Source organism: Epinephelus moara, chromosome 7, assembly GCF_006386435.1.
Source record: "Epinephelus moara isolate mb chromosome 7, YSFRI_EMoa_1.0, whole genome shotgun sequence".
NCBI classification, from domain to species: Eukaryota; Metazoa; Chordata; class Actinopteri; order Perciformes; family Serranidae; genus Epinephelus; species Epinephelus moara.
The window spans coordinates 41,365,161-41,380,179 of record NC_065512.1 but is presented as its reverse complement, the minus strand read 5'-3'; the positions used below and the strand labels follow the sequence as shown (position 1 = coordinate 41,380,179).

Below are 15,019 nucleotides of genomic sequence, written 5' to 3'. Positions count from 1 at the left end.
TATATATATATATATGTGTATATGTGTGTGTATATATATATATATGTATATATATATGTATGTATGTATGTATGTATATATATACATATATATATATATGTGTGTGTATGTGTGTGTGTGTATATATATGTGTGTGTATATATAGACATACATTTCATATGTCTGGCCCGTTCATAACTCCTGTCAGAAATATGATGAGGCCAAAGCAAGCTTTGTGCCAAACCTTGAACAGTTGTGTATGTAATTTAAACCTTGATATCATGTTGCATTTCAGAGTCCCACGCTGACCGAAACAGCTTGTTTTTGTGTTAAGTTTGGCGGTAACTACTTGCCTGACTACTTTCCATCTGCCTGTTTTGTCATCTTTTGCCTTTTTACATCTCTCCAGTCGATCTCTTTCTGGAGCCATCTGCAGCAGCATCTTCAGCACCATCATTGACCAGGCGCCCTTTGCTATTGACGATTTGATGAAGGAGTTGAAAGCAGCAAAGGCCTCAGACTCAGGACAGGCCTCTGAAGAGGACGATAAAGAAGACCAGCCAAAAGAGAAAATGAGCAAACCGGTTGGCAAGAAAGGGACATCAAAGCAGATAAACGGTACATGTCCAGAGAAAACAGCATGAACATTATTATCTTTTTTTGTTTTGTTTATTAGAACATAAAAAAGGTGCTTTTTTAAATGTCCAAAATAATGACACATAAAAATTCAAACTTACTCTTTGTGGGAATGCATGTCGCTATCCATGCTACACTGTGGTGACTCAGCGAGGTCACAGTTTGGTAGCCACAAGGCCATACATTCATAGTTTAGTTTACCCTCATTGATATAACAATAATAGGATGAGTCAAATATTACTTATCTGTGCACAAATTTCAGTTTTCAATGAGAGATGAACGTCTGTGTTGTTTTACTTTTATCAGGCAAAAAATTGAATGAAGAAAAGGATGATTCTGAGCTTCTTAACTTGGAAGACTTGGACACAGAAGTGTCATGTGATGATGACATTGGACCAGTCCTGCAGGTGAGGGCTTTCTCTCCATTTTTGTTCATTCATCTGTCTGTTATGGTCAAAAAACTCACTGTGTTTATTTTTATGCATGACACCTCTTTTATACATATTGGCCGTGTTTCCCAGTTAAGAGCGATCTTAGGACTTAAGAGCGCAGTTAAGAACGTCTTTGGTAAGAAGGGTCGCTAAGATAGGAGTGTTTCCCAGATGCCTTCTTATTGTCCTTCTTACGATCGCTCTTTAAGACGCTCTTAACAGGAACTGACCATTACCGCGGTGCTGAAACTAAATCAATCAATGTCAGGCACATCGATCACCCACCACTTCATCAGCGCATAAGTCACACACAGCGCTGCTACCTAACGCACTAATTCCCTGCTGCTCGTGTGTATGTGTGTTCTAATAATTCTAATGAAAAACTAAGAAGATAAATATTTGTTAATGACCTATTTTCATGACGAAAACAAGGCTACATCTAAATAAGAAGTAGTCTTGGTTAGAGAATCATGAGGAAATGTATTATATTTATACAAAAATATGAAAGACGGACGAAAGGACAAATTAACTTAAGGACGTGCATTGTATCCTGACCACATGGTATCCTACTTGCATTCATCAACGCTGTGTCTCTGCTAATGATCATCTTAACGTGACCAGTTTACGGAAGGATAAAATTGACAGATTTATGGACTATATAAACTACACAGAGAATCAGACAAAACGCCAGGTATAAACTATGAAAACACACAGGCAGCACGCTGACAGTTGTAAAAGAGTTAAGGTGACATATATGTGCGGATGTGTGAAAACACACAGCTGCTACCCAAAGCACTAATTCCCTGCTGCGCGTGTGTGTAATTACAACCGTTTACGCAGATATAAAATGACCTGTGGGTATAGGTGCACACATTAAGACAGAATGGCAGAAGTAGGGCGCAAGCAGGCCAAGCGGTCACCTGCATTCACCCCAGAGGAGATGACTGTCCTGGTGGATGAAGTGTGGCAGCAGCGGGACACACTCTTCGGCAGAACAAAAGGGGAAAAAAATTTAGTGGCCGAGAACCATAATTTTTTGGATGCGGTAAACTATCTCATATGTGCATGCAGATGTGAGATATGTGCGGACAAATTATGATAAAAGATAGTCATGATGATTAATTTTATTTGTGTTTATTATTTATTTGCTTGATGTGCACAGTACATACAGGAACACACTTGTTATTCCTCATACTTATTTTTCTTATTATTATTTTTCTTCCGCCAGATTTCGGTGCGTAACTTGTGCCACAGCTGTGAGTGCACACAGGGTCTTCATAAAACATATAGATTCAAGATTCAATATGCACAGTAAGGACAATTGTCACCAATTAATGCCAAACAATATAAATCTGAAGTATGAAATAGATCAAAATATATGCGGTGCGCACTGTTTTAACGTCTCCTTGCTTAGTGTAATATTAATGTGCCTGCAGCGGCTGGAGCTGTGAGCGTTTGGTCGCTAAGAAGACTGTTAAGAGTGGGTCAGCTCGATCTTACAACTCCTTCTTAGTGAAAGACAGAGATGGGGACTCGAGTCATTGTGACTTGGACTCGAGTTGACTCGAGTGACTTGACTTGACTTGACAGAAAATAAAAGACTTGAGACTTGACTCGGACTTGGAAGTTAAAGACTCGGGACTTGACTTGACTTGAGACACGATGACTTGAATGTCTTGAGTGTTATTCACATCATGTTTTCAGTTTGATTATAAAATTAAATTAATTTTAAAAAGGAGCGCAGGCTGAGAATGGCGCTGTCATGATTGGATCACTACCCTGTCAATCAGTCATGCCCTCTCTACGTACCTTACGTGTTTATTGGAGAAACAGGCCCTCTTATATCAGATAGGCATCAACATGTCAGTGGGAGGGTACTGAGAGTCATCGTCTTCGGCTTTCGGAATTACCATTATTACGGCAAAAGACGAACAGCACAGTGCAAGACATGCGACATAAACATCTCAGACAGCCAGACGACAACTGGGTCGGTTTGATGGAACTTGTTTTTTAATTTATTTGCTAACATTAACCCCAGAAAAAGTGAGCGAACATTCCGACCGGTTCATCACAAGACCGGCTGTACGTTTTATGAACGAGCAACACAGGGTTAAATGAGCTAAATGGGTGATTTTGGCCGCTGCCTTGGTTAGTGTGTGTGTGTGTGTGTGTGTGTGTGTGTGTGTGTGTGTGTGTGCGCGCACGCATGGGGGTCGTCCCTGCAAAGTAAACATTGCAGCGATGAAGTCAATGTTTACTGACAGTTACTTATATCTTGTCTTTTCACTTTATTAAGATCAGATTCTGCAGGTAAAATTACAATAATAAGGTGACTTGACTTGGACTTGACTTGACTTGACTTGCCCAAGAAAAAATGACTTGGGACTTACTTGAGGCTTGAAGGTTAAGACTTGAGACTTACTTGAGACTTGCACATGTGTGACTTGGTCCCATCTCTGGTGAAAGATCTTCTTAGTGCTAAGAGCGATCTGGGAAACGCATTTTTCTTTCACGGAAGGCTTAAGAGCGTTCTTAAGAAGCTCTTAGCGCTAAGAGCGATCTGGGAAACGCGGCCATTATAAGTCAAATTCCCTGCATCCACATGATCTAGAATAGATTATCAGTGTGTTTCCTGGCCAGATTCCCTTGTGGTTTGTAGGGCAAGAATCACTGATAGTGACACCAATGTGATAATTTTTATTATTAAAAGATTTTGTTTTGTAGTTGGTCATGATTATGAGTTGAATAATCTCAATGGGATAGTTTGGATATTTTGAAGTGGTGTTGTATGGTGTTGCAATGTACTGCTGTGGAGGGGTCAGCAACAAAACATATTTTATTGATTTAAAAAACCCTTAAAAAAATGTATATCGATTTAAGGGCACACTGTATTGAGAGTATTTTTAATACTTTACCTTTATGTCAAACAGCGATTTTAGTTGGGACTGAAGCCGTTACATCGCTCTTTTCAAAGTCGGATTCCATTGATTAAAAACTATAATTCAGTTATCACTAAACACAGGAGCTGCTGGTCTACTGCTGCCTGTATCAGTTGTATCAGTGTTTTTTTTGTGTTACTATGTGACTTTCACCAAAGTCATTAAATAACACTAACGATCTGATCAAGCAAGTGGTAGACAAGCAGCTGCTGTGTTCAGTGAGCCAAAATTACTCTTTTTGTCAATGGAGTCTGGTGGCTTTGATGAAAGCATAGTCAGTTCAATTCAGTTTTATTTATAAAGCCCAACATCACAAATCACAATTTGCCTCAGAGGTCTTTACAGCATACGACATCGCTCTGTCCTTGGACCCTCACACTTACTCTGTTATAGATGTTTTTAGGTGGCTGAAATACATTTTGTTGCTGACCCCTCCACAGCAGTACATTGTTTAGCTTCCATGTCGGACTCCAGCCTGCTTCTCCAAACTGAGGGCATAACAACTGACATCCACTGTATGTAATATACTGACTATGGATAAGTACTTCTTACAACCCCACTTTAAAAATCAGAACTCCCATTAAATAACAGTAATGATGACCAATTACAGTATGAAAATGTAACATTAACCAATGCTGAAGATGTGATTTCACTAAAATATGAATTTTACTAGGCTGCTATATACCTGGATATTCCTGTCTGAGCCTCTGTGAACATACTCAGCCCATGAACTCAGTCTCTGTTAGAGGTGTGGATGTTGATGCATTTCCCTCCTCCATCACTGCTATTCTAGTAGTCAGAGTTGGACATACTTTCCACACTGACCATCCACGGACAGCAGTCAGGCAGACGTACACCCCGTTCTGTTCATTGTACAATTGAGGGTTGGCGTCAGCCCCTAGCAGTAAACAGCAGGGCTGGAAGGTCAGCTTACTGTCCTCCTATTGCCGACATCTGGTGAAAGTAACACTGTGAAGACGTTGCTGGGTCTGGAGTAAGTTGTGTGAGTGCAGACAACTCAAAAATAGTGGAGAAGTTAAGAGAACATGTGTTGTTTACACAGACAGTTAATGGATACAGCATAAAGGCGAGAAACGAATCCCTTTTTTGGTATTGACAGATTCTAGGAGTGATCTTCAAAATGAAAACGTGGTATTGAGAGTATCAACATTTTGGTATATATCCACCCACCCCTGTGCTGCACATTTTCTGAGGCTTATTATAGTTTGTAGATTTAGATTGCCTCCATCCAGAGTTACATTGGCAGTATAAACATGTTGGTAAGACTTGAAAGATGTTTAGAAAGGAACATTTTGTTGCCTTCTTTTGTTATGGTAAGTAACACAATGGCTGAACATACCATCAGATAAAACTAGCCCCTCCTCTGTGTAACACATCTATAAAAAAACATCAAGCTGACAAAATGTTCATTCTAAAGGCTCAATGTAATCTGCAAACTGATCATTTGAACAGACTGGATATTGCTGCCCGAAGGGAAGAAAATCAGTGTGTATGTTGCAGCAATGCAAAGTGTTCTATTTAAACTTGCACCGATTAATCGGCAGTGCTTGGAATTGGGCCGATTTTCACGTGATCAGCCATGACCTGCGACTGGCCGGTCAGTCTAAAATATGCCGATTTAAAACCCCGGTCAGATTACCGCCGTGCTGCATGATTGACATCGTGTAACATCAGCAACGCAAACACGCACATGTGCAGCTCATGGCTTGGGCGATGTGAGGAAGTGGAACATGGGCGGCTTCTCACCTTAATCATTCACCCACACACATCAAAAGCGAGACGGAGAAATTTCCACAGGAGATATTTTTACTTTTTTATCTTTTCAAGAAATAACCCACAAATGCTATACACCAAGAATTATTATTTTATTTCTGTGTTTTTATTTATGTATGCCTTTTTTATTTATTTATTTTAATACTGTCCCTGAAGTTATATTTGAGCAAAAAGGAAAATGTTTCTTAACCTGTGTCACTGTTTTTGTTTGTTTGTTTGAGATGATTATTGAAAAGCTGGTTGTATCTTATCTCTAATAAAGGAAAGATAGAAAATATTGCAATATCTTGTGTGCTATAATGTGGTTTGAAAAAAATCGGAATGGCCTGTCCAAACACTATGCAAATCGGAAATTGGGATTGGCCCAAAAAATTGGAATCGGTGCAAGTCTAGTTCTATCTATAAAATGGGCAAAAGCTTTGAGGGAACTGCCTGAAAGTGAGCAGCTGAATGAGAATTGATTACTATGTCATTTGTTTTCTGGTTCAGACTTCTGTTCTGTATTGAATCAGTTTCCTACTGAAGAAATTGATATTCAAATAATTTGAACAATTAAATTTGATTTTTACTCATCAGGTTGACAGATGATGGACATTTTAAATGGTGACAAATTGTGAGTTTGGTTTTAAATGAGGGTTTTGTTTGTTTTGCAGTTTGACTATGCAGCCCTGGTAGACAAGCTGTTTGAGTTAGCCAGTCGGAGCAGCACACCCAGCCACAACAGAAAGAGACTCTACAAAATCATCAAAGTGTGAGTCGATGCTCAAAAACTATATTGTGTGTGTGTGTGTGTGTGTGTGTGTGTGTGTGTGTGTGTGTGTGCGCATGCGTGTTGCTGAGAGTATAATAAGTGATAATGATAATTAATGAAAGAATATAGCCACAAGGCTCGGGCGGTGTCACTGTATTAAGGTATACCAGGGTATTAAGAAATCCTGATGGTATGTTTTTCAATACTGTCAAAAACAGGCACTCTCTACTGGTGGAATAGGCAGCTGCGCTGACAGACACAGTGACTCAGATTTGTGGGGGTGGGAATAACATTACAGGAGTGTAAACAGCAGGCCAGCAACAGCAGAGAGAGCAGGAAAAAAACATATTTCACATCTAACTAGGTAGGTCATATACTGTATACCTTGGTGAAATTTCAGATATGACAACATTTTTTACTGCCCAAGCCCAACCAATATTGAAAAGCTATGAAAACAGCATTGTAAAACTTGGCATACTTGGTATTTCCTGTGTGTATTTTTTGCAGTGCTCATGTGGGCAAAAACTAATTAAGACAAGCGAAAGTGTCGGATGTATAATTTACCTTTGTGAGCTGTGTTTTTCCCTTGTTAAATTAAAGAAGAGTTTTGGTTTTGGTACAGCTTGGGTCTTAGTTTTGCAGCTTTTCTGTTGGGTACCTTGACATTCTCACTGTGCTGTTCCCAGCAGTCTTTTTGACTTGTTTGAGTAGAAAAAACGTAATAACGATGGCTCTTTTCTTAACAAGTGTCCCAGTAAAAGGGGATTTATGGTTGTGCAGAGACCCTACGCACATAACCTACGCACGTTGCCTATGCCGTTGTGAGCATCTTTACTTCTGCGGTGGTGTGTTTGTGTCACTCTGCAGTTACACTTCCAAAACACTAGTCGGCGGCAGAGGTTTCTGTGAAGTGCTGTTAAGTTTAGTTGATTCAAAACACACATTAAATATGGCTTAATAGAGACAGTTTGAAAAACAATTACACCAATTGGCTTCACTATAACTCGCAGCGTTCACAGACAAAAACTTTTGTTAATCCAGACACATTTTCCCCCAAAATACAACATGCTGATGTTATTAGCACAAGCCTATGGCATTTTACATTGTAGAAATTGGCCTAGCAACTAGCGATCTTTTCCTCTTCTCATATAAAACCAGGGACAACAGCAGCATTTAACAAAGGTAACGGCACACAGTTTGGCTCCATAACAACTCAGCAAGCAAGCCACCTGCTACTCAGTTTTAACACATTCACACACCGATGGAACAGCCATCGAGAGCAATTTGGGGTTCAGTATCTTGCTTAAGGATCCTTCGACATGCAGACTGGAGGAGCCCGGGATCGAACCGCAGATCTTTCGATTGGTGGACGACCCGCTCTACCTCGGAGCCCCATGGCAGTGTGAAAGTGAGCCAGCATGAAGAATACCAGGACTCTTGAATTCCATACATCCTTACCATTCTTCTGTGGCTGTCCCCAAGTAAAATCTTAAATATTTATTTTACATGTAGTGTACATAACCAGCCAGATACCTTTGTTGCATGTCATGTCTCTTGCCACTCATTTCTTGACTGTCTCTCAATGCCTCTTTGCCAGCGATAACCATGGCAAGAGGCATTTTCTTTTTGGATTTTCTGTCTTTCCCATTTTTGTCGATACAGTATCCCAAGGACACCTTGAGGGAAATCTCGCAAAGTTGGCACAAACATCCACTTAGAATCAGCAATGTACTGATTAGAATTTGGTGGTCGAAAGTCAAAAGTCACTGTGACTTCAAAAATGATGTTTTGGGCAAAACTCAAGAATTCATATGCTAAGTCTGACAAAATTTCACACAAATGTCAAATAGGATAAAATGATGAAGTGATAACATTTTATGTTCAAAAGGTCAACTTTACTGGGACATCATAACATTCTGCAAAAACACATTTCTGGCCATTACTCAACGTCATATATCAGGAACAGAGGAGGAAATATTTGATCAGATACTTAATTGGTGACTCTAATCTTGGGTGCCCACCTTGAGACTGTGCGGATTGTATAGCTCATCTGTGCTGCTCGGGGGAAGATGTGTGTGAAGCATCCATCTTTTCACAGACATGGATGTGTTGGGAACATAAATTAGGGTGTCACACGGAGGCACCAATTATGTTGGGAGCAACAATATTAGGCCTCATCAAGGGGACACCATTAAAGTTGTAAATTGGCTATTAGTTGTGTGCAAGAATCTGTTTGTGAACAGTATTAGCAAACTAAATACTTAACTTTGGCGAAGCCAACTAACCAATGACCTGACTGCAACCAATCACAACAATAACTCAATGACAGCATTAAATCACATACAACAAGTTAAACAGTCTTGCTTAGTCTGTAAAGCTGTGATAAAGCTATGTCCAGTTGTTACGTTACGATCCTTGAGTGGATGGGAGAAAGAGTCACTTGGTGGTGTGCTGCTTTGTTAGCCGACAAAAGGCTGGGAGGTCCAAGCTCGCAGTGTCCAAATATACGGAACTGCGAGCAGACCTCCACGGGCTGATGATGCAAAGGTAGCCTGGGAGGAGGTCACCACAATTGGAAATCAATGTTGCATTTCTCTCGTGCACGCGCGCTCTCTCTTTCTCTCTCGCAGTCTCACTCTGTTTCTTTTCTTTTGACTTTTCTAAGATGACAGATGCTGAATATATACTCCCTATCTGATGCTGTGGCTGTTTGTGGTTGGCTGAGAGGGATGTGAACTCATTAGTTTGCAGCTGTGTTAATCAAATCAGGTTGGGTTTCCATTACGCGTGCCAAACTTGCCAAACGGTGGCAATCCCCTTTGATCTGACATCAGATGTGACGGGACAGTCGATATAGAGATACATTTATGTTCTGATTGCAGATAGTTGCATTGAATAGTGGTTTTTTGGGTATTTATTGCATTGTTAATGTGCCTGATATTCTGGAAACCTGCCTGTGAGGTTTTGGTGACGTGTGCGCACTGTCCGCCGGTCAGCCAAACTTCGGCTTACACCGGCTGCGCTCCGCCTGCGCTGACAGTAGACCTGGTTTCAGCTGGCGAGCTTTTAGCGCACCTTCGGCGAAGCCTTTTGGCACGAAACTGTCACTGCGCCAAGCTGGATCTGTCGACACCTCCCCCTGCTGCGCCGCCACACCCATCTCAGCGCACCTCGGTCTGCCAAACTACCAAACTGAGCTCGCCTCGGGTTGCGCTGCTTGAAACTAGCTCTGCGCGGGGTTCGTCACCCTGTGCTGCGCCGGGAAACTAGAGCCCTGAGTGTTAACTCACTTGGTTCTCTTTGTTGCTGGAAAGCTAGTTATAAACCTTGTGTTTGCAAGAGAGTCTATCATCAATTGCCCTCTCTTTAGTGGTTTGGGGCTACGGAGCAAGGGTCTGGGCCTCTGGGCTGTTCCAGGCCCAGCCGGAAAGAGGTGTGAGCTGTTCAGCAGCTGGAGCAAGAGAGAGATCTGTTGGAAGGGAGCAGACCTTCTACAGGCCTGTGACATCACAGTCTCACATGTCAGTGTAAAAGTCCTGTCCAATCAAGTTGTGAGACTTGTGTCTCACTGAGGTGTGAGGTGAGACCTTCAGGAGATGCGTGTCAAATAGCTGTCTTTGTTTGGAGAGCAAAGAGCATGCAGAGAAGGAAGCCTTTAAATCTCCAGTTTAGATTTTACCAAATGACAAATAATCATATGTGGTCCCGTGAATCCCAACAGCACTGTAATATTAAGTCCCTCTATTGCCAAAAATGACCTTGCGTACTCTTGACATTGCTTGTTTTCTCGACATTTCGAGATTCTCTTTAAACAGCTCTGTTGGTCATGTGGTATTGTTGTTGGCGACAGAGACCCGGGTATGCTCCCCGGCCAAGGCAAAGTTTTCAAGAAATGTATTGTACTATTCAGTGCTTCAAGCGAGCATTCCAGTGTAGCCTAAGCTATGCAGCGTTCGCAGTCACATTCAAACCCGCAATTTCTGAAGAAATTGCATTTTCTTGTTACTGATAATACTGTTGCTACTTTTGTGATTATGACTGTTAAATACATATTGTAACGTACTGTTATATTAAGTCCCTCTATTGCCAAAAATGACCTTGTGCACTCTTGACATTGCTTGTTATATCGACATTTCTAATCTTACGAATAATTCGCACTGTCTGCGTGGGCTGGAGGCCCAAACGGCGAGAGTCCGAGGTCCGGCCGAACGCTGCTCGCAGCTTTAATTTTCTTTTGTTTTTCAACAAAGAGAATGAAATTGAAAATAATACGCATAAGAAGAATACAGAATAGACCTTTTCAAAGCAGACACTTTGACATGTCATAGTAGGAAAGTACAGTTGTATTTCATAGCATCAATGATAGCTGCATTCCCTGTAGGGGAGGTCCTGGTATTTTGCATGCTGGCTCACTGGGGCAGCTCGCTGGCACACTCAATGTAACTTTGACATGAACTGACGCATCAGCCGGCATCCTGCCAGCACCCCCGAGTTGCACAGAGGTGTGAGGGCCCATTCATCGCTGCTTGCAGCTTTAATTATTACTAGAACTGCAAGCAGTTATGAACGGGGGCCAAGCCCCCCCGTGCAACTCGGTCCCCGCGTCCCGCGGAGCCCATGGAAGTTGTCCCCGAAGGCAGACGGGCTCTGGGCGAGCGCATGTTTATGAATGTGTCATTTAAAATGTGGAAGTTACAGGCAAAACTGCCTTTGCATCCGTTGTAGCGCCACCTATAGACCGATTTGCGACGAATTTGGATGACCTCGGGAACGAGTGACTTAAGTTTGATGTTGAAAGCATCTACTTTGAGCGAAATATGAAACAATGTGTGTTTTTTAGCTAGCAAAAAAGATTGTTTGGTTGTAACAAGCGCATTTTTTGGAGTGCCAAAATTCTTTTGATAACTTTTCATCAGACACATCTGGAGATTCTATGTACAAAGTTTCAGGCAGGTGGCACTTAAAATGTAGGAGGAGTACAAAAAAGTAGGTTTTGGACATGTGGTGAATTAGCAAAGAGAATGTGCAGCAGAAGTGGGCGGGGCCTGTGTCAGAAAACCCAGCTCTATCCAGGGAACACATGGATATAATGTTTGTGAAAGTGTCATTTAAAATGTGTAAGTTGCAGGCAAAAACGCGTTTGCATCCGTTATAGCGCCACCTAGTGGAGCACACTCAATGTAACTGAGCCTGTGTTCATGTTTTTAGTTTCACCTGTGCTTTTCTTGCTATGACGAATCAAAATGTCTGCTATGAAAAAGGTTCTCCTAAGCTACCAGTACACTGCTTCTATCTCATCTTTCTCCCATACAGGAAAGTTGATGCTATGTTATTTATTACATTTCAGTCTGTCATCTGCAGGCTGTACTTTGGTCCATGTCCATTGTTCTCTCTTCTCTCTCATAGCAGATATCGGGACTTGAACACAGTGATGATAACACAGTCAAAAAATGTAGATAATGGCTTCAGACTCACCAAAGTAATGACTCAAGTCTTGGAACACAATGATATGGATACAACAAAATCCCACATGGAGAAAAATACAGCAGTCAGACAATCAGACAGGTTGCAAACCAGCAAGCAGTTTCTCCAGATTATCTGACTGTTTATAAATTAGTCTTTAACCTGTGGTATAATGGATGTTTGGGTTGACAGATTGACCAATTGTAGAACAGTTACCCAAAGTTTCAGTTTCACATTTGTATGTGTGCATTATTTCATACCCATTATTTTCTAACAAGAGAAAGCCCAGCTGCACCCCCAGCTCAAATGTTTCAACTTAAAAATCAAATGCAGTCATTAGGTGGCTTTTGCAGCAGTGAAGTGTTTGAGTCAGTGCTGTTCCATGAGGATTTTTGTTGATATAGTTTTATAGGGCAAGAAGAAATCTGCGATGTTATAGCTGTCAGAGATTAAAAAGAATGACCACAGCACCTGATTTGTGTTCTTGCTGCCCTTTAACTCTTAGAGCTCTGCTGCCCAGTACTCAGTATTTAGTAAGCGCAGTGTTGTGGATGGCTGTTTAACCCTTTCAGCTGCTGTGCTGGTTCTCCCCATCAATTATTAGGGCCCAAGCACCAAGTGGTGCGAGGACCCTATTGAAATGCAAGGAATTCTTCTTCTTCTGATTCTGATTCTGACAAATGAATTGCCTTTTTGGGGGGCTTAACATACTCAAAAACTCATGAAACTTTGCAGATGTATCAGAACTTGTGAAAAATTTGATATTTTAAGGGTCTCATGCTTGGCTTTCAAAAAATCGCTCAGTAGCGCCACCTACAAAATTTCAACGAAACAGTCCCCGAAGCTGGTTTAACCCAGGAGTATGACACTTGGTAGGCATATGTAACACTCCAAAAAGTACAAAAAAGCCTCTTGGAGGCATGCTCTAAACCCAACAGGAAGTCGGCCATTTTGAAATTACTGTGCAATTGTGGTTCATTTTTGCCCATTTCCAGGGGCCCTAAATTAAAGAACTATTCCTAGAGATTTCATCTGATTGACTTCAAACCTTGCTCTGTCCCACCCCAAGATGTTGAAGAAGAAAAGCTATTTGAATCTTGAGTTTTCGTTAATCCGTGTGACCGTGGGATGGCGTCAAACTTAGGGGACTCGCCACGAATCAGCAAGTAGTTTATAACTCTGGCTTACATGAACCAATCACTTCACTCCACTTGGGCATATCTTTCCAAAACTTCACACATATGATGACAGTCCAGCCCTGAAAACATCTACAGAGGAATTTTGAATCACCGTAATAGCGCCACCTACTGGCAACAGAAAGTCACTTAGTTCATTCTTTGATGTCCGTCTTCTAGCACCTCAAAACTGCTGATAAAAGTCCTAAGACCTTGATGATACTCAAAAATGAAGCTTCTGAGTTTTCATCAAACGCTGTCACTGTGGCACCGCCTCATTCGCCATAAAACACAAAGTTGTTTTTAAGGGGCAATGGATGCTTGAAAACTCACCAAACGTGTCACACACATAAGAGTTCCCAATTTGTGTTGTCTGATGTGATTTTTGTGCTTTGATGTGCCAAGATGGCTCAACAGCATCCCCTAGAAAATTTCAATGAAGCAGCCCCCAAAGCTGATTTGACCTGCATGTATGAAACTTGGTAGGCATCTGTAACACTCTAGGACGTACAAAAAGCCTCTTGGAGCCATGCTCCAAACCCAACAGGAAGTCGGCCATTTTGAATTTACTTGTGCCACTTTTGTGCATTTTTGCCCATTTCTAGGGCTTGTAAATTAACGAACTTGATCTCGAGATTTTATCCGATCGACTTAAAACCTTGGTCTGTCCCATCCCAAGACCTTGAAGAAGAAAAGTTATTCGAAGCTTGAGTTTTCGTCAAACCGTGTGACCGTGGCAAGGCGTTTTAACTGCAATGTGTCGCCATAAACGGGAAGTGGTTTGTAACTCCAGCATACGTGGTCCAATCTTCCCCGAACTTCACAGGATTGATGACAGTCCCATCCCTAACCCTAACCCTATGTCAATCTTTAGTGAAGAACACAGCGCCACCTAGCGGCGACAGGAAATTCATCTTTTCAGACACTAATTGCTTGATTTACCTGAAATTTACATGCTGTGGTCTATATTTCATGTATAGGAACATAACATATTCTTAGTGCCTTCTCCAACTCCCTTTAGTGGGAAGAGGAAGTGGTACAAAATGTAAAATAGTCATTCCAGGAGCGAATGAGGGACATGCCATCTCACTCCTGCTTGTGCTGTCTGACTTTGACATGAACTGACGCATCAGCCGGCATCCTGCCAGCACCCCCGAGTTGCACAGAGGTGTGAGGGCCCGTTCATCGTTGCTTGCAGCTTTAATTATTACTATAACTGCAAGCAGTTATGAACGGGGGCCAAGCCCCCCCGTGCGACTCGGTCCCCGCATCCCGCGGAGCCCATGGAAGTTGTCCCCGAAGGACGACGGGCTCTGGGCGAGCGCAGGGACGCAGGCCAACGTTTGGACATGTGACAAAGTAGCAAAGAGAATGTGCAGCATTGTCAGAAAACCCAGCTCTATCCAGGGAACACATGGATATAATGTTTGTGAAAGTGTCATTTAAAATGTGTAAGTTGCAGGCAAAAACGCGTTTTCATCCGTTATAGCGCCACCTAGTGGAGTACATGTGCAATTTTTGGTACGGAAGATCTATGTCCTATTCTATATGTACCCTTAAAATTTCAGTTAGTTTAGTTTGGCTGAAATTAATGTTTGTTGTTTATCTTGTAATAAGCCACGCCCACACTGACCAGTCATGACCACCTTCAAGATATGACCTCAGACTTGGCCCTACATCATACCAACCGAATTTCGTAGAAATCGGTGCAGCCATTCAAGAGATATAAACTTACCATATTTGTAGCGCCCCCTAGTTGCCAAAATTCGCCAAATTCGGCTCATACCCTCACAGTCTTATGCCAACCAATGATCTCAAATTTGGTGTTAATAGCATTTAGTTTGACCGAGA

General features: G+C 41.7%; 1 protein-coding gene across 6 annotated transcripts in view; it reads left to right on the top strand.

The window, feature by feature from the left end:
- The window catches only part of LOC126392727 (ribosomal RNA processing protein 1 homolog B-like), a 69,376-nt gene that overhangs the window by 23,006 nt on the left and 31,351 nt on the right, over positions 1–15,019 (top strand). For all 6 annotated transcript variants that reach the window (XR_007570206.1, XM_050048318.1, XM_050048316.1 and 3 more), the window contains exons 8-10: positions 389–597; positions 922–1,022; positions 6,433–6,530. Coding sequence is in view for 5 of the 6 variants with exons in the window: in XM_050048318.1 (XP_049904275.1) it covers positions 389–597; positions 922–1,022; positions 6,433–6,530 (408 nt within the window). In the remaining variant the exon portion in view is untranslated. The remainder of the gene's footprint in view (positions 1–388; positions 598–921; positions 1,023–6,432; positions 6,531–15,019) is intronic.